General features: G+C 33.0%; 1 protein-coding gene across 1 annotated transcript; it reads left to right on the top strand.

The window, feature by feature from the left end:
• The first annotated feature begins 111 nt into the window (after positions 1-111).
• On the top strand, positions 112-18890 carry Mtl (Rac family small GTPase Mtl). The gene is made up of 4 exons (XM_072523897.1): positions 112-286; positions 358-488; positions 4125-4357; positions 7973-18890. The coding sequence occupies exons 2-4, from the start codon at positions 373-375 to the stop codon at positions 8209-8211; spliced, it is 588 nt and encodes a 195-aa protein (XP_072379998.1). The 5' UTR covers positions 112-286; positions 358-372; the 3' UTR covers positions 8212-18890.
• The last annotated feature ends 1083 nt before the right edge of the window (positions 18891-19973 follow it).

The raw sequence follows: 19973 nt of genomic DNA, 5'->3' as shown, positions 1-19973 counted from the left end.
CGAATGAAAATATAAACAATAATTGAATAACTTTTTCGGTTCAAATAAAATAACAGGTAAAAAGAACAGTTACTACATAGTTGTTCGAAAATATTCCATTCTAAAGTAACTAACTTTGACTTTGACAGCAACTCTATAAAAGTGCAATGGCAGAAAAGTGATAAGTATTTTTGTTGTGGAGAAATAAACCTATTTTATAAGAAAAAAGCATTTATGTAAAAAAAGTAGAGTAACTATTTTATAAAGTTCACAGTTGTATTTTTTCACCTATAGAACAATTTATAAGGTAATATTATCAGCATAATTATATATTAATAGGTTATGTTAAGAATTGGTCATTGTCATTTTTCATTTTAGAAAAATACAATAAATATGTCATCAGGCCGGCCCATTAAATGTGTAGTAGTCGGAGATGGAACGGTTGGAAAAACCTGCATGCTCATATCTTATACAACAGACAGTTTTCCAGGCGAATATGTACCCACTGTGTGAGTAACACCTCCACTTTTTACACCTTATACTTATATTAGGTAATCTGGGGTTGGGTTAGGGCTCAATAACAAATGTTTGCTTCTAACGCGAAATTGAACAGTTGGAATTAGCAAAAGATTAATTACAGCTTAAATGGTTTTTCTTTTGTGAAAAAAGTCATAAATTTTTAAAACTATACATATCAGAATCTAGGGATAGTTTAAAATAACATCCAATTTACTACATATGATATTCAAAATGAGCTAAAATGACTTGTTATTATGAATATAATATTCTTAAGCTAAATCTGTTAAAATTTAATTCAATAAGTTTTAAACTGGTTTTCCACTATTAAAATAGAATCTATCTATTAAATTTTTGCTATGATGGAGATTTTGCCAATATAGCTATTAAAATATTGGACTCACATTATGATATAGAATTATTTATCCATTTTTAATAAATTACAGTTGATTTCAGATAACCAACTGAGATATAGTTACAGGGATGTGGTTGAACGTTACCAATATAACAAGCAAATCATTTGGACTATCTGAAGAATCTTAAGGTTATAATCAAAGAAACCATTAACAGTATTGATGAAATAATTTTTTTATAACTTCACATTTTATTTACAATCAGAATTATACCAGTTACAATATCTAAGGTATAAACTAATTCAAAGGGAATATAGAGCAATTACTTGAGGATAACTTTGGCTAGAATCTTGTCATCAAGTCAGTTTGATTATTTTACTTAAGCAGCTGCTATCTGTCTGAAATATCATCAAATTCTGAGCTAGAATATGAAGATGTTCCCTCAATCTCTGAGAATATCTTTGGCAGTAGTTAGTTATCTCCTTTACAGTATTTTTCTTAATGTCACATCCTATGGTAGACACATACTATTGAACATAGAATATGTTTTCAAAAAACTTAATTTGGATAAGGTTTTTAACAGCAAACGGATGGATCTATATCACATTTTTCTTATAAACAATGTTATGGCTCCAGTGAACTTCATCAATAATAAGGTAGGATTAGAAAAAAAGCCTTTACAAAAAATATAAAAGGATGACTTGGTACAAAAAAACCTAGTTGAGTCAAGTGAAGTTTGACCAGCCTAAAAATTAGACTGATCTACTGTACATGTCAAAAAAATATTTGTCATTACATTTAAAAATATGCCAGGAGGATGTTGAATGTCAAACTTAGCAAACCTGGTTATGCTAAAAATTCTGTTTCAAAATGAAAATCTTCATACTGCTGAGGAGTTTCTAAATTATAATGATGTTTGCATTCTATCTGCAAAGAATAAAAATGTTCAGACAACTGGAACTTTAAACTATTAAATATGTTTTATTATTATTTGAAGCATTAACTACTACAGTTGCACTTAAAGTTAAAAAAGTACCTAAAGAATTTTAAGACTTGAACATTTAGTAGTACATATACATACCACTTAATATTACATGACCAAATGGACATCGGTACATATATATGCCACTTTTTTAATCATAAAAATCTTTGCCAATATCAATGGAGTTCCGAATATAGTCATATCCTATTGAGGAAACATTTATTTCAAAATTCTAAATTGACATGTGTGGAAATAGTCCTTGACACCATTAAGGTTAATTTACGTCATTAACAAACTGAAAATCTATCCTCTAATAGATATTTTCAACAATTTGACAAGAAACTTTTGCAACAAAATGGAAATCAGTAGGACATCTTATAATAACATTGTAATATTTACTTTTAGTTCAATTTATCACTACTAGATCGTTAAAACAGTGGAAAAAAAGCACATGAAAACTCATGATTGTAATAAACACTCACTAGTATCAATTTGTACCACTTTATGATGTCATTTTGGTCTTTTCATCAAAACTTGGTATTACTGGTATGGGGAGCTACAATATTACACAGAGTTTCAACACTTGCCAAAAGGAATTTTGCTTATTTTAACAATTTATGATTATTAAGCTTCTGAAAATCAGTATTCAGTAGTAGAATATTTATCAAACATTAACAATTTTGAAAAACATGAGAAACATCAATTGCAACAATAAACAGTTCCGATTAAGAGTAACATCAGAATTAACAGGACTGAAATCTACAACATACAAGAAGAAAATCTACAAACTGATAACATTTAATAATTTATGCATCAAAATTGTTTTTAAACCTGTAAAACTCAGTTTTATATTTACAGTTTCTATTGATCACTTAATTTTCAAAGTCAAAGTGCAGATTTGTATTGAACAGAATTAGTTTTGGTATTAAATAGGTTACTTTTTTGATAGTTCCATTATTAAAAGTGTTATACAATTTCCATATACATTGTTGCTGAGTATATATATTATGTCCTAAAATGGAAAATTAATTTTTAGTGCTTCTAGTTCTTTTGAGTTTTAGCATAAGTCAGTTAACTAATTTGCAGATCAAATGAAACGAAAAGTACAGTATGTAGGAATATATTTTATTGTATTTATTTAGGTACCAAAGTAATGACAGTTTAAATTCACATTTTATTGATTTACTTAGGTACATAATTGATAATTAAAGACATTTTATGTTCAGACTACAATCACCTTCCTCAATGCAGAAATGATGTGCCTTATACATGACAGACTAGGTTTTTTTTAAAGAATTCTGATGCTGCTAGCATTAAATTCCTCTTTTTCATTTATTTTTTTTTAAAGTTTCAAAATCAAGTTATGACATGACAAAAATTTTATTTTTGAGAACTCTCAGGGAAACCTGTGAGGTTAGTTTAAGGCTTCATTAGCCTTCTCCCAGGTTCTGGGGCTCTGTAGATAGTGTCCATTCATTTCCTTGCTTCTTGTGGCACAGAATTGGACCAGAAACAAATAAAAGTTTTAGTAGTTGGGAAACCAGGGAACTGGATCCCATTATAGGCCAGAATTCTGAAGATGAAAAGGATGAAGCTCAGATAGGACCGAAAAAGATCCAGTTAGCAAACATAAGCGGCGTATGGAGCAAAATGGTTAAGTACCTATTGAATTAAAGCCTGGACCAAATGGTCTTGACAGCGGTGCTAAAACCTATTTGAAAGCTTAAATATAGATATGGAGTATACACAAAAGATCTTTTAGGTTGAAGTGTGGAAGAGACCAAATCGATTAAGACCTGATAATTGTCCTCATTTGTGGTACCCTCAAAGAAATATGTACCAAGAAGAAAATGTGAATTCACTGATGTGAATTTCAACCCACACTTATTTGTTGAAGATTACTAACAGTTGAAGAATGAATTGCATTTGCAATCACTATGTGGCACATCTAATATGGAACCAGTTTATTGGAACTCCTTGTTTAGTCTGTACACCATCTCTTCCATAGGAAAGTAATAGTAATTCGCCTGATAAGGCAGGTAAAAGTCAAGAGACAGATCAGTCCCTTTTAGTATACTTTATAGTGATTGAGGTTGCATGGAGACATAAGCACAGTGATTGACTATCATAAATTAACAAATACTGCACTTCTTGTGTCTCATCATACCTATTCAGCAAGTCATATCAGCTTTTCATACTCTTTTTGGACTGCACTGTACATCGTTAACTGACTTATGCTGATCCTTGCGTAATAAAAAATGAAATTATATTTGTAAAATAAAATATTTTCGCAGGTTTGACAATTATTCCGCCCCAATGGTAGTAGATGGAATTTCAGTTAGTTTAGGACTTTGGGACACAGCGGGACAAGAAGACTATGATAGATTACGCCCTTTATCTTATCCCCAAACAGATGTCTTTTTGATATGTTTTAGTGTAGCCTCTCCTTCATCTTTTGAAAATGTTACCTCTAAATGGTACCCAGAAATTAAACATCACTGTCCAGATGCACCTATGATATTAGTTGGTAAGTTTATTTTTTATAATACTAGCAGAATATCTTTAAAACAGTGGAGGAATTCTAAAAAGGTCGATTTTTATTCCAAAGCGGACATCTTCCAACAATATAGATGCCAGTTGTCAGCCCCTCCCTTACAGTACCACATTTATATAATTTGGCAACATTTAATTTTAAATAGATAATATTACATGTGCGACACATATTGACAGATATTTCGCTGATGAATTCAGCCATCCATAATTTTATTCCATATTCTCATCATATAACTGAAAAAGCATCAGTTTATTGAAAGTGTTGCACCTCTTAAAAACCCATCGTAACGTTTTGCTACTCTTAAAAACCCAACGTAACGTTTTGCTACTCTTAAAAACCCAATGTAACATTTTGCTAGTGTCAATTTCAAAATTTTCCCGTTACGTTAAAAACTACATTAAACTACTTAACGGAATTTGCAACATTAATTGGAAATTTTATTAAATATAACATAAATAAAATGAACTATAACTTATATTAACTTATATTAATAAATTCATAATTCAAAACAGTTTACTCATCAGCTATAATTATTTAATTATCATCATCATCATCAGTGGCATTACAGCTCGTTATGAGCCAAAGCCTTCTTCAGAACAATCTTCCATTCGCCCCTGTCTCTGGCAACTCTTCTCCATGCTTTAACTCCGATGGATTTCAGATCATCCTCTATGTTATCTTGATACCTAAGTTTTGGTCTTCCTCTGGCTCGTCTTCCCACTGGTCCTCTTCGGTCGAAAATTTTTCTGATCGTTGCATCTTCATCTCGCCTAATTACATGTCCTATCCATCGAAGGAGTGCTAATTTAATACATTTTACGACGTCAGGTTCCCCAAAACTCAACTTAATTATTTAATTAATTGTACAAAAAGAAATCCACCAACGCCCATACAATTCTAAGTCGCTATTCGAAATTATGATGAACATTACAGTACATTCATGCGCTATTCATCATCTTAATTCTTCCAATGAAGCGGGAGCAGTATTATGCATTTAGCGTTTTAAATAACTCTGTAGGAAGAAGCCCAGGGGATTTTATCGGGGATCTTGCTGGCCGTTCAATAAAACCTCTTCATCCAGTCCATTGCCTAGGAAATCGTTCAATAAGGGATCGCCTTACGTTTATACGATAATGCGAAGGCGCACCATCTTGGTGGAAAAATAAATCATTTTCTGAGTACCTGTTATTATTTTTGATTATACCTATCTGTCAAAATGGGATCAACTGTGTCCTCTAATAATTCTAGATATTATTCTTCCCCGTTCAAATTTTGTTGCTTTCTTTTTGTTTGCATTCTCTTGTTCAAAAAGAATGGCCCAACAATACAATCCACATAAATTTCTGCCCATGCGTTTAATTTCAGTGGCTGCTGGGTATGTGTTTCATGGAATACATATTTCTACTTATTTATACTGTATGCATCATTATTTAGAGCTGCTGATATCGAAAAATGCTTGAAACCGTTTCTAGGATAGTAAGTGGGAACTAAAATGATATAAAAGAGAACTCACTCCCATCAACCCCATAGGCTCCACACACCACAACCAAAAAAGTTTAAATTGCAAACCCCTACTTGTGATACTTATCAGACTGATAAGTTTAATGAGCCATTTGCTTAAGGTGTTCAGAAAAGAATGTTCAGAAAGCTGGAAGATCTAAGCGGTGAGACACAATTTGGTTTCAAGAGTGGACTCGGTACACGTGAAGCAGCTTTCTGCTTGAATACGCTTGTACAAAACTGCATGGATCAACGAAAGGATATAGTCATAACATTCCTCGATTATGAAAAAGCGTTTGACACCGTAAAACATGACGCAATGATAAAAATGCTACACAACACAACATTGACGAGAAAGATATAAGAGTTATCCAGAATTTCTATTGGAATCAAAAAGCACGAGTGAGACTGAACAAATCAACCAACACAGAAGAATTTGAAATTTTCAGGGGGGTGCGACAGGGGTGTATTTTGTCTCCTATGCTCTTCAATCTCTATGTGGAGAACATTTTTACAGAGGCTTTGGAAGGCTCTGAGTGTGGAATAAAGGTAAACGGGTTCCCGATAAATAACATTCGTTACGCCGACGACACCGCGATAATAACAGACAACGAACATGATATGCAGTTGATTTTAAATAGAATAAACACTGTAAGAAAAATATATGGCTTGAAGATAAATGCTGGAAAAACTAAATGCATGGCAATAAGAAAAAACGCACTTTTAAGAATACAACTGCAAGTAGATAATGCTCCAATCGATCAAGTGAAAACATTTAAATACTTGGGAATGATGATGAATGACCAATGGGATCCTCAACAAGAAATAAAATGCCGTACTGAACAAGCAAGACGAGCTTTTATCAAATTTAAACTGCTACTATGTAACCGCAATATTTCCTTCAATCTCCGCTACAGGATGGTTAAATGCTATGTATGGTCCATATTGTTATACGGCATGGAAACATGGACGTTAAGAGTACCTTCCATTAATAAGTTGGAGGCCTTCGAAATGTGGAGTTGCGAATAATGTTACGAATACCATGGACAGATAGGGTGAGAAACGAGGAAGTCTTAAGAAAGGCAAATACTGAGAGAGAACTACTCAATTTGATCAAGGTACGAAAAATTAGATACCTCGGCCATATTCTGAGAGGGAAAAAATACGCAATCTCTCAACTAATCATCCAAGGACAGATTGAAGGCAAGAGAGGAGTAGGTCGCAAACAAATGTCGTGGCTACGGAACTTGGGCATGCATAAATAACACTGACGATCTTTTGCATGCCGCAAAAGACAGACGTCTGGCCTTAAGATAATTCACCAACGCACTATAGGTGCACGGCACTATAAGAAGAAGAAGACTTTTGATACATCATTAAAAATGCTATCCAATGGTATAAATAATAATTATACAGGGTGACTACAGATAATTATACACAATTATTGCTTTACCCTGTATAATTATTATTTATACCATTGGATAGCATTTTTTATAGTCTTTTCAATGATGTATCACAAGTAGCGGTTTGCAATTTACATTTTTTGGTTGTGGTGGGTGGGCCCTAGGGGGTTGATGGGGATGAGTTCTCTTTCATGTCATTCTAGTTCTCCCTTACTATCCTAGAAACGGTTTCAAGCATTTTTCGATATCAGCTTTTGCTCATGAGATATAGCCCATTGTAAGTTTTAAAATTGACACACTGTGTAAAAGCTTTCAGTAAGCTTATTATGTGGTGTTATATTATGGTCAAGTGAGTCATAGGCCCGTTTAAAATCAACAAAGATAATGTAAACTTGAACATTGGGTTTTTAAAATTTATTTAGAATTTGTTTTACATTGAAGAGCTCATCGATTGTTGACCTTCCTGTCCGAATAATCTATGGAAATTATTATTTCTTATTTAAAATATTTTATAAAAAACTTGGGTATTTTTAATACTGATTGATTTAAAATTTTATAAAATTTTTCTGCAAAAAATAACCAGCATTACTAAAAACTATAGGTCTTAAATACACGATATTCCGCTCACTGTAATATTTCGTTCTTACTTTAATATACTTATTAAAACCGAATTTGTCCATTTAAGGTACGAAAATAGATTTAAGAGACGATAGGGAAACCCTAAACTCCCTTGCAGATCAAGGTCTGAGTCCCATAAAACGAGAACAAGGTCAAAAGTTGGCAAATAAAATCAGAGCTGTTAAATATATGGAATGTTCAGCTTTAACTCAAAGGGGTCTCAAACAAGTTTTTGATGAAGCGGTAAGAGCAGTGCTACGACCCGAACCACAAAAAAGGCGTCAACGTAAATGTTTGGTTATGTAACCTTTGACTTTTATTCAATATTTTGTTCTAATGTTGCAAAACTAATTTTTTTGGTTATTTTAATACTCAGGCAACATCTGTTTTATAACACAAATTAAGTTTTTAGAAGGTTTAATAATTCAGTTTCATAGAAACCAATTACAAGTGATTAAAAGAATCTCATTTTTTATTTACGTCTTCATTTTTATAACATTATATGATACAGTTCTTCCTGCTACCTACTCCGTAATGGAGATAATGATATATTGTGTACGTTCCGTATTCTCTACAAACATTAACTTTCAAAATATGCCGAATTTTAAGACTTAACAGGGTAAATTCATAATATTAAACAAATTCATTGTCCTACTGTTTTTTGTCCTCAGGAAAAGTGTTGAATATATTTTTTATTTCGTTTTAAATTTAGCAGTCTCATACATTATCAATTAACTATTAATTTTATGTAGATGTTGCTTGGAATCTTTAAAAAAAAATTGACTTTCTACACAAAGATAATATCTTATGTACCCACCTTAATTAAAGTATTTGGTAAAGATGATATCTTTAACGAATGCTATGGTTAATTATTTTTGTTTATAGCATGTGATAAAATTGTCAAATTCTTGGAATATAACTGAGAAGACTTTTACTTGATGGAAATCCATGATATAAAGTAAATAAATTAAAACCATATTTTTTGAAAATTCCACTTTATTTGCATGACTTGTTTTAACACACTGGGGTTTCTTCAGTGTGGTGAAGAGGATCTGAGGAATCCACTGTATGGTGACACATGTCATGTATAAGTAAATAGGCGGATATTATTTATATTATATAAATTTTGCGATTATTTCTGAACTGAATTGTCATTAAGACGACTTTACATTATGCAATTTTCACACTATGCAAGCCATGGAGCTATGACGAAAAATTAGAATGTGTTCTATTTTGATACAATTTATCGTCAAAATTCATGTTGCCAATATAACAAAATTTATATTTTAGAATAAAACTTAACCTTATTGTGTAAGTTTAAATGTTATTTGTGATTTAAATTTGTTTATTAATGCTGGACTGAAATTTCCAAGTGAAATATCTAAAGTTAATGTTTTGATATATTTCTTCTGTTGGCAACAGTGAAAGTGGTATCCAAAAATTGCACAAAGATAGCTCTGATGTAAATATATCAGGCTAGGAAAGATATATGCCATACAAGACGAACTTGCATAGCATGAGACTTGCATGGCCTAGATGTAAAGCTATCTTTAGTCTTTAGTAGAAATGATTGTACGAAAAAAAATTGCAAAGCAATAACATTTATTAAAAACTCCCAAAATCTAATAAAATTTGTCCTTGTTTCATAATATTAACTACCATTTCATATCCAAACATGATAGCAAAGCTACGAAGTATTTAAAATACATTTCGATTACATTTATCCATTTCAGCTTCATGTGACCAAGTTTGCTTCCATTATTTCTTCCCAGTCTCTGCTGTTTTTTGCTCGGGCCATTCGTCCACCACGGGAATGCATTTTTTTTATATGTCGTCTGCCCATCACATTTCGATTTAGCTTATAATATGTTGGCGATAAAATTATTGAGGGATAAAGGATATTAAAGTCCTGAGTTTTATATAGTGGTTTTTATTAGTACTATAATTGGTTTGATCCCCTTGTGTGTAATGACATTTTTTTAAGCCCTTTCCTCTATTCGGATTGCCGAATATAGGCCTCTCCTAATTCTCGCCATTCATCTTTGTTGTTTGTAAGATGTTTCCACATTGGCCCTGCAGTTCTTTTAATATCGTCGCTCCATCGCATTTGCGGTCTTCCTCGTGGTCTTTTGGCTTCATATGGCCGCCAATTCCCGATTTCTTTATTCCATCGGCCATCCGTAAGACGTTCGTTATGTCCAGCCCATTTCCATTTCAGTTTAGCTGCCAGTTTTTTAGTATTTAACACAGATATAAGCGCCACGGTCCCAATAGAACTTATAGTTGTCATTCTCAAGCATAGTATGAGGGATATATTTATAATATGTGAAATGTTTCGTTTGGAGAAGAACCCATTTGTTGGCAAGTTCTTAATAAAGTCTATTTGCTGCTGAGTTTTGCCGTTCCTTAGAATCAGTTGCAACAAATACCTGACAACCCTCTGTAAGATGTTGATTCGTTTCTAGACATTGAGACATTGCTCGTATCTAGTTCTTTTGTTACAATTACTCGATTCTGACTCCCATAGGAAACTCTGTTCCAACAAACAATTTTCCTGATGGAAAACAATCGTTTACATCTATATTGTCGATAGGAACTTGGTTGTCCTTTGTTTTCCTAACTGCTCACCTATATCCATAGTGTATTCCATAGAAGTATTCTTCCTCCTAGGTACCGCAGTACTATCTTTCTTTTTATTGTACTGTGAGGATAATGCTCCTGTGCCTTTGTGAGAGTGATATTCCTTTTCTATAAAGTTTTTCTGTACCAGTTAACGAAACGATAGCTCAGCACGTGGAAAACAATCGTTTACCTTTATATGGTCGACAGGAGCTTGGCTGTGGTTTGTTTTTCTAACTGCTCACCTCTATCCATAAGTATTCTTCCTCCTAGGTACCGCGGTACTATCTTTTTTTTATTGTACTGTGAGGATAATGTTTCTGTGCCTTTGTGAGAGTGATATTCCTTTTCTATATAGGTTTTCTGTATCAGTTAACGAAACTATAACTCAGCGCGTGGCTGGCATACGCATTAAATACAACAATTTTTTAATGTTTAGATGAACTGCGTACAATTTTTGCATGTGAATACAGTGGTCAGTTTTCATACACTGATAGCTAATTTTGGAGCTTGCTTCATTCCTAGTTATTAAACATTCGTCTGTTCTTTCGTATGATTGTATTAAAATAGAGCATTGTCTAAAATATAGTAAATAATATTTAATCAGTATCTAGTTATTTACTTATTTTTTGTTTATTACAAGAAGTCATTACTTAACATACAAAATGAAAAATGTAATATTTTCTTTGTGTAGCACTGTCAAATTGTAACTATAAATTTTGTTCAATTTTAAAATCTCTGATGTTTTCATGTAGTAATTTATTGCTGCAATTAACGGCCCTGTAGCTTTCAGGAATCAACTCAACTTATGACAACCTTTACAAATTACAAATATTTTTTAAGTAATTTTTATATCTACAGTAATCGATTTTCTATGTTTAAATAATAGTTTCCTACAACGAAACTCTATAGACACTAGATGGTTATAAAAGTACCGTACAAGCTTTTGAAATAATAATAATACCATTATTATACAATATTACTATTAAATAATTATATAGAAGAGAAACATGTTTTCAGATTGTTCAAAAACTGCTTATCTTAAGTATTTTTGAATTTTCGATAACACCAACCATTACCTCATATACATGCCATTGAATGAATGCCGAGTTTCCAATCGTTTCGCTGGTTGAAGGTGTCGGATGAAAATACGTCATTTCGCGCACCTCAAAAAAAGACATATTGTTATTTCTTCCAAATATGTGGTATAAATCACATAAAAAGTGGCAACAATGTTTCTAGAAGCTCAATATCATTTTTTGGAGAAAAGTGTTCCATTATGTAGAAGGCATACTTTTTAAAGCCATTATTACATTCATTTCTATGGATTTGAAACAATTTTCATGATGAGCCGGCTACTGAATACTTAAAAATTACATACTTTTTACCTATACCTAATCACACCGAGACAAAATTAATGACATGGGAACTTAAGTACGGCTTACTTAGACGTACAGTCTACGAGATAGTGTAGTCACATCTTGGTACAGCGCTAACAAAAATAATAGCAAAAGGGCTAGATGAAACTCTACAATCTTAGTGGAACCAGTTCCACAGTGTTTTACAATGGGTTTGTGTATCAAAAATTTATTTTCTATGAACATCTTCGAGGTTGAGAAGTTCTAGTTAGATTTTTATGTTCTCCACTTACTCTGTGTTGTAATTCCTCAGTCTTGTGTCTAGTTGGATTTCCATGGGCGGATTTTATTTCATTCGCTTTTATGTTACAATTTTGACAGTCATTTTTCCGTTTAAGACTCATTCCTAGTTGTTTTATTCAATAGGGTAACTTGGGGAGAGATTGTTTTTGTAATCACATTTATTAAGAAAACTGAACATGCAACGACATCGTCTCTTAATATAGTGAAACGGAGTCTTCAACATGAAACAATATTTGATTCTCAAAAAATTATATTACACAACAAAAATATTTTATGTATCACCATCTCACCCATACTACTGTGGGTTAGTTGGTGAGTAATATATGGGTGAGATAGTGAATTAAAAAATATGAATGGCATTATATTTGTTTGTGTTTAAGTAAGAATTTTCTACACATATCACAATTCTTTCCGTATCTCATACAGTCTTCATGTAACCAACAACAACTGACACCGAGGACACTTTATCCACAACAACTTTTTTAGTATATTATCGTTTTCTTCAACTTCATCAACATCGTCATCATCCAGTTCTGGCTCACTTTTCCCATCTGACGTGTCAGACATATCTAGTTTCGTTGTTTTAACTTAAGTTTTTGACTTCTTTCTTGGTTGCTTACTGTTTGCTTTCTCGTATCTTCTTGCGTTTCTGTTGAACTTTTCCTTTAGATTTTTTATATTGCTCTTACAATTAAAAACCGAAGCTAAATTTCTTTACCTTTTGCTAATCGCTTCAACGCGAGTGAGGGGGGGTACTGGAGACATTTTTTCCAATATTTTTCCTGGTGTAATGTCATCATTTGGGTGAGTCGAAACTAGCGGATCACTGCAAGTCTTGGGTCTATCCGATTGTAGTGAGTCAGATAAAGCGATATTTGATGTTCCAGGTTCAGGAAAAATATTTTTAGTAAGTGCCTGATGAGAAGAGGTTTGTTGTGAATTATTTGCAACCTTTTTGGTAGGTGCCTGATGAGAAGGGCCTGGTTGGGAAATATTTGCAACAGCTCTGGTAGGTACCTGATAAGACAAGCCTGATTGAGGATTATCCGCCTGCGACTGAACATCTATTAAAACGCATAGTCTGGAATGATGTGAGGGTTAAATGGTACAATACCGATGGAGCGAAATGCGGAGATCCCATTGCTTACAGTTGCTGCTTTTGACCAAACTAGTAAAATAATATTGTGTTCTTCTACAAATTCTAATAACTCAATTAAATTTCAATGAGAACTGTGACCATATAATATGAGTAATACTGTCCCTGGTGGTTTTCTGGGAAGAAATAAATTTTAGAAAAGTCCAAATGAATTTTAAATCCTTCGAAATATTCTTTATTTACTAACAAAACACCAAATGTTCAAGAACGTGTTGTTTCAATTACGATTTAGTACTAAAGCGTCGTACTTCATCACCGAGAACGATCTCCGCCGAACATTATATGAAAAAGGGCGACTCGCCATCTCATCATCTCTCACCAAGTTACCATCACAACCATTTTAGTAATAGAAAGTAACTACAGAATTGTTCCAACTTCTTTTCCTAGTGGTATTCCTGATTTTATAGGATTCGACGAAGAGTATTCATTGCTTTTGCTGATAACGAATATTCTATTGGTTAGATAAGATTCGTGAGGCAGAAGGTAGGATATAGGGGTATCTTTTTTATTTATAAAACATTCCAATACGACATACTGTGTCAAACGGTTATGTCTTCTTCTTCTAATGGCGCTACAACCCTTTGTGAGTCTTGGCCTGCTTAACAATGTTCTTCCATTCTGCCCTGTCGGATACTTTCGGATACTTTCAAACGGTTATGTGTTATTAATAGAAGTCGCAGAACAAAAACGATTTTTGTTAAAAGCGTCTTTCTAAACGTATTGATTGACTGCTTACAAATTTGCTCAATAGTACCGTGTTGTAACGAAACCCAAATCAATCTGGATTTATGAGTGTGTTTTCTGTTTAAACTTTAACTTATCCACCAATATTTTCTTGGACATCTTAGAAGTAATTGGCAGCATACTTATTGGACGGTATATCACGTGATAAGTGGTTGCGATACTTTTATAACTGCTCTGGGTCTATACAAAAAAAAATGTTGTTTCACGTATTGGTTGTGAAACAAAAAAAATTATCAAAAAATCAAGTTATATTTTCTAAAATACTCAAAAACGAATCTCCCGGTGATACTGTTTGGCTTTTTTTATTTATCAGTATTGTTTGCAAGGTAGCTATTTCACTTTTTTTATATGAAAAAAATAGAAACTAGTAAATAATAAAAAATGTACTGAATTTACACCAATGAAGATAAAATGTTATGTGTACGATTTTATTTATTGATTTAATGTTTTTTATTTTAATATTTTATTATATTTTATATTAGCTGTAATAATTTAAACTACTATAAGTGCATTTTGTGAGTCGTAAGGCTGATTTTTAAATACATTATGAGAATATTATGAATTTTATTAAAGAATTTCAAAAAACGGGAATATTTTAAGAATAGTAGTTTAAATTTACGATATACATTTAGTTGCACAAAGAATTTTTTTAAATTACCATGGAATGATTTAGTTTACTGCAATTTGATTGTATGTTTACACGTTGTCTAATTTGATATCATAAATTATAAAGGATGTCGGTGATATAAAAATAATTTTCCCCATTTTTCACATTGTAATGTTAAGCTCTTTATAAGAACATTCTACTCTGTTCTGTAAGTTTATATATTCACTTACTAATATCCAGGAAAATGCCTACTTTGGTTATATAATATAAATTTTCAATTCTAATGTCCGGTTTCGTGCTAATTCTCTTGTTTTATAATACGTTAAATACATAACCAATAATATATACATAAACAGTATCAATTCTTCAGCATGGACATAATAACTAGACTGCGCGCTGTAATCTAAACCCGTTCCTCAAGTGCAACAGAGAAAAAATATACGAACAGTCCTTGCACTTCTTTCTAATGGACGAGGTTTATCGACCACGTGACCTTCCCATAACCGTGAGATTATTTGGTAATGGGATTAAGAAATTATTAAATCTGGCAACGATGTCTCATATCGCATGGTGTTTCTTTCAGTGCCGTTGAGATATCATCGTAGAATTCTTCAATCTGCTCATCCGGATGCTCCGTTGTTGAAGCATATACATGAATAATCTTTATTTTATACCTTCGGTTTAGTTTTACAATTAAATAGGCAACTCGTGTGGATATGCTTCTTGTAATTACTATGTTATCGGCTAAGTCTTTTGTGTATAAAGAAACCGACTCCCCCGATTGATTCGGTTTTCACTACCTATACTGTAAAATATATGCCCTGATTTTAGTGTTGTCAGGTTTTCTCCATGTCGTCTTACTTCACTGACTCCAGTGATATCCCATTTTACTTTTGACATCTCGATTTCCATTTCGGTGACTTTTTCTTCAGATAATAATGTTCTGGCAAAGAGTGTTAAAGGTTTTTTCGTCTTTCGCGTCGTCAGTTTTTTGTCCCCCCCAGAATCCTTGGGACAGACTGATAAATCAGTGTGAGACTTTCGATTTCCCGCTATACTCACCTGAGATACATCCGTTTTTGTTTTAAAATCTGACATTTTGTTAGGAGGTATTTGCCCTAAAACACCACGCTGGCAAGGCGGGTAGGTGAGTTTTTAATTCAGCCGCTCATTGTGAGTACCGACGCTGTTTGATGTCGATCGCTCCGGGTCAGACGCTTCTAGGTTTGTGATCTTATACTATCCCTAAAATCAGGGTTTGCCAACTCAGCCATCTTCGCCGTACCGAAAATATTCTTCGACACCTTGGATGCCGTTCTGGACTTCATCCGTGACCCTGGATAAGGGACTCTTCCCGGGTCAAGAAGCTCCTAGAATCTGCGGAGGGCAGGGATTGATTCACTTTCCCTGATAGGACTATCTAATAGAATCCAAGGGACTCCAAAGGAGTTCCTACCCGCTAACCCGTTATCTGCTGTTAACATCGGGAAAATCTTATTCTTGACTTTCCAAAACACGTTTAACAAAGTCGACTCACTATTTTATTACATTTATTTATTTCCACAAGGAAAATGATATTTCTGTAGTTGGCTGTATACAATGAATCACAAAAGTTTTATTTAAAAATCTTTTATAAAAGGTATATAATCAAAAATACTACTTCGCACTACATCACAGAACGTTTTCGGACTAACAAATCCATCATCAGTGTAATACTGTGTCATGTATCCCTGGTAATATTACACTGATGATGGACTTTTTAATCAAAAAACGTTTTGTGATGTAGTCCGAAAGAGTATTTTTAATTATACACCTATAAAGGATTTTTAAATAAAACATTTATTTATTTATTATTACGAGCAATAAAAGTACAGAAAACACCTATGGCACATGTGTAAACTAATTAAACCAATAAAGCGAAGTGCTAAAATGGACGTACTATATTTTTTTGTGCAATTTTATGTAAGTTTGTTAAGTTACTTTAACGAAAATACTACTCGTTTTGTCACAAAACGAAAAATTATATATTCATGTTTAGTTTATAAGACATAACGATCTTTACTTTTTTCATTAATTATTTTAAGCCTTATGTATTCACATTTTTATTTTAAGTTGTGTTTTAGCTTTCCTTTACCCAATATATGAAAGAATAATGGGTAACTTCCAATCTCTTAGTACTGCCATGAACACTTACAACAATTTTTATTACTTAACTGTTACAGTAACTTTACAAACTCAGTGTACTATTATGTGATTTTTATATAGCTTTTGTTCTAACCTCCCTTCACAAACTATTACAAATCATATAAGCTCTTTTTAATGTCAATTATACCATAAAAAGTGAAATTAACTCAGATTCTTTCTTTCGTTTTACAAGACTTTTTTGTGCCATCTTTTAATATTGAAAAAAAGTATATATAGTAGAAAATATTATTGTTAGAATGTGTATCTTATAGTTTGCTTTTTGATACTTACAAATTTGTTAGGTACTAGCGAAACAAATTTTTTACTTACACTAAAATGGCAACATTTTTACAGTGTTTTGAATTTTTACACACCAGTGGTTACACGATAATCTGGCTATAATAAAAAAACACATCACAATAACTATATTTAGTAGCATTTCAGTAAATATAATCATAGGCTTACTGTTTTAATGTGAAATATCTATTGGCACGAATTAAAAAGAATTGTTTCACATCGGCAGCTAATCTATGATAGCACTCTGACTAATTGCCAAGTTGTTATGTTTTTTCTTGGTAAGTTATAACCTGATAGTAGATTTTCTTACTAAATCCGATTTTCCTCATCGAACATTTGCTGAAAATGATGTACCGAACTCATCATCATCAGTGGCGTTGCAGCTCATTATGAATCAAAGGCTTCTTTAGAACAACTTTAACTACAATAGATTTTTTTCATCATCTAAGTAGTACATGTATCCAATTTTTGCTCTTTTCTGGTTCGTCGTCACACCGATCACCTTTAGTCCAATACTTTTCCGATTGTCGTATCTTCCTCTCGTATTATTACATGCTCTATGTAAGACGAGCTACCTTAAGAAATTTTATAACGTTAGACCTCTCAATATTTCTATATAACTCAGAACTGATATTCTTCCTCTATTCCTCTAAACCTTAGAATTTTTCTGTCGAAACGCTTAAGCAGTTCTTGGTCAATCTGTGTAAGTATCGAAATCCACGAATATCCAGTGATTATCAGTATTAAACTCAGAAAAAATCAGAAAGAAATCAGAAAACTAAAGAGTTTTCTAAAGAATCTGTTCCACTTTTAACATTTGGTCGATTATTGATTTATTGTATAGATCGAAAACGACACTGGATTTCTCGCCCTATTCGGTGTAAGGAAGTTTTCTGTTGTACTGTACAAAATATTGTTGACTTCAACGGTAGAACCTTCTCTTCATCCGGTCATCTTCTTCAATTATATCCTGACACCTTCCCAGGTGTCAGATTTCTGTGATGCAGAACAAATTTTTTTCTATGACGATTATTCTCCTTTCCATTATTTCTACCTATTGCTCTACCACTTATCCACGGCCAACGGCCTAAAAAATAAACTCACATACACTCAGCATCGGAAGAGAGTCGCTTTCTTTGAAGAATCTACCTTCTTCAAAACAAAAGATGTCTTATTTGAGAATTTGTCATTATTGAAAAGTTGTTCTTGAACAATAAAGTTTAAAAGATTTTCTAAGATCAGTTTTTAAATTTTTTTATTTTCTTTTTTTAGAAACTGTCATGACCCTACATTTTTACAGGTTTTCCTGTAAATTTTTCCGCTATTCATCTTATTTTTGGTCTTATCCCATTTTGTCTATTTCACCATTTTCCCAAGATGTTTCACTTCCATTCGTGTTTCGACCTTGAGATTTTTGGAAGATACAGCAAATTTCGGACGTTTTGTGGCGTAGGTTTCAAAAGGACCTATTTTAGGGGCAATGAAACAGTAACGGACACTAGTCTGTCTAAATAGAAGGTAACACTTCCAGTAACAAACACCCTGTATGAATTCCAGTGAAATAACACCTTCCCATGGTATCGTTGGTCGAAGGAGTTCGATAATTCGTGGCGAAAATACGTAATTTTACGAAACCTCACCACAATAACCCGACTGGTGCTACAATGTACACAACATGATCGCTACAGCACTCCATGCGAATGTTCTACTGTTGGCAGCAATACTGGAAGTTCTTATCTACCAGCTCTCCGAAAACCTGCGTCGCTTTTGGTTTCACTGCTTCGACACTGTCAAACCTCGTCCCCTTATTTTACCTTTGATATCAAAGTGGGAGGATGGAGCAGGTCGAACGGATACAGTAATTGGTTCAATCATTCTAGACTGCGTTTACTCTGGAGTCAGAATCATTTTTTTTGCAAAGTTTCTGCATGATCAATGATTCATGCAAAATCTGGTAGACTTTCATCGTTAATCGACAATTTAAAGGACTCGGACACTTAGACGACGATTTTTGTGGATCAATTTACCCATTGTTTGGATATTACTTAGTTTTTATTTTGTTAATTATCCAAGGAGCGGATCGTCTTTGGTTGTTTTCCTTTTAACCCCCTCAAAAACTTGTGAGCGCGATAAACATTCATTTCCGTACCTCCGATTTCTTTTAACACGATAGAAGCTTTCGTAATGGTTTTTTCCTAGTTTCAAATGAAACTTGAGTTCACTGTTGCTGAATGTCGTCTGATCACTTAGTGACCGAACCTATCGAACTCAGGATCGAAGAAGCATCAACAGGTACAGACACGTTCAAATCTGCCGCCGCGTGCTGACTGTTTGCCTAAAGCAGCACCTGTCCTTAATTTAATTGCCATGCCTAGTACGTTTATTTTGTCATAAGAATCTTAAGTAAAGTATAGATATAAATAGGTAAAAGAAAAATAAAGAATTGGTTTTCCTATAACCTGGATGACCGATTTCGGGCTTTAAAAGTTTTAGCCAATCTTCAGGTCCCCGATAAAAGGTTACTTAACCACTAAAAAAGAAGAAATGCTCTAAATGTTAATCTAGGTTAAGTATAAATTATGCCCATACTAAGCCTACGATGAGCCAAATTTTATATGGTACGTTACAAGTATACTTTCAAAATATATTATTATAAAATACCATATCGTTTATGATCACTTTTATCATGAATCACGAATAATCTTTAGTAGTAGAGTCTAAGAAAAGCAGATCATTGGTGTTAGTACTTACTGGTGTTAAAAATTCTTATTTTATATTGTAAAAATTGGAGGATACCAGT

Source organism: Diabrotica undecimpunctata, chromosome 2 (assembly GCF_040954645.1).
Source record: "Diabrotica undecimpunctata isolate CICGRU chromosome 2, icDiaUnde3, whole genome shotgun sequence".
Taxonomy (NCBI): Eukaryota; Metazoa; Arthropoda; class Insecta; order Coleoptera; family Chrysomelidae; genus Diabrotica; species Diabrotica undecimpunctata.
Note: the sequence above shows the minus strand (reverse complement) of the source record. Positions and strands in the feature narration are given on the sequence as shown.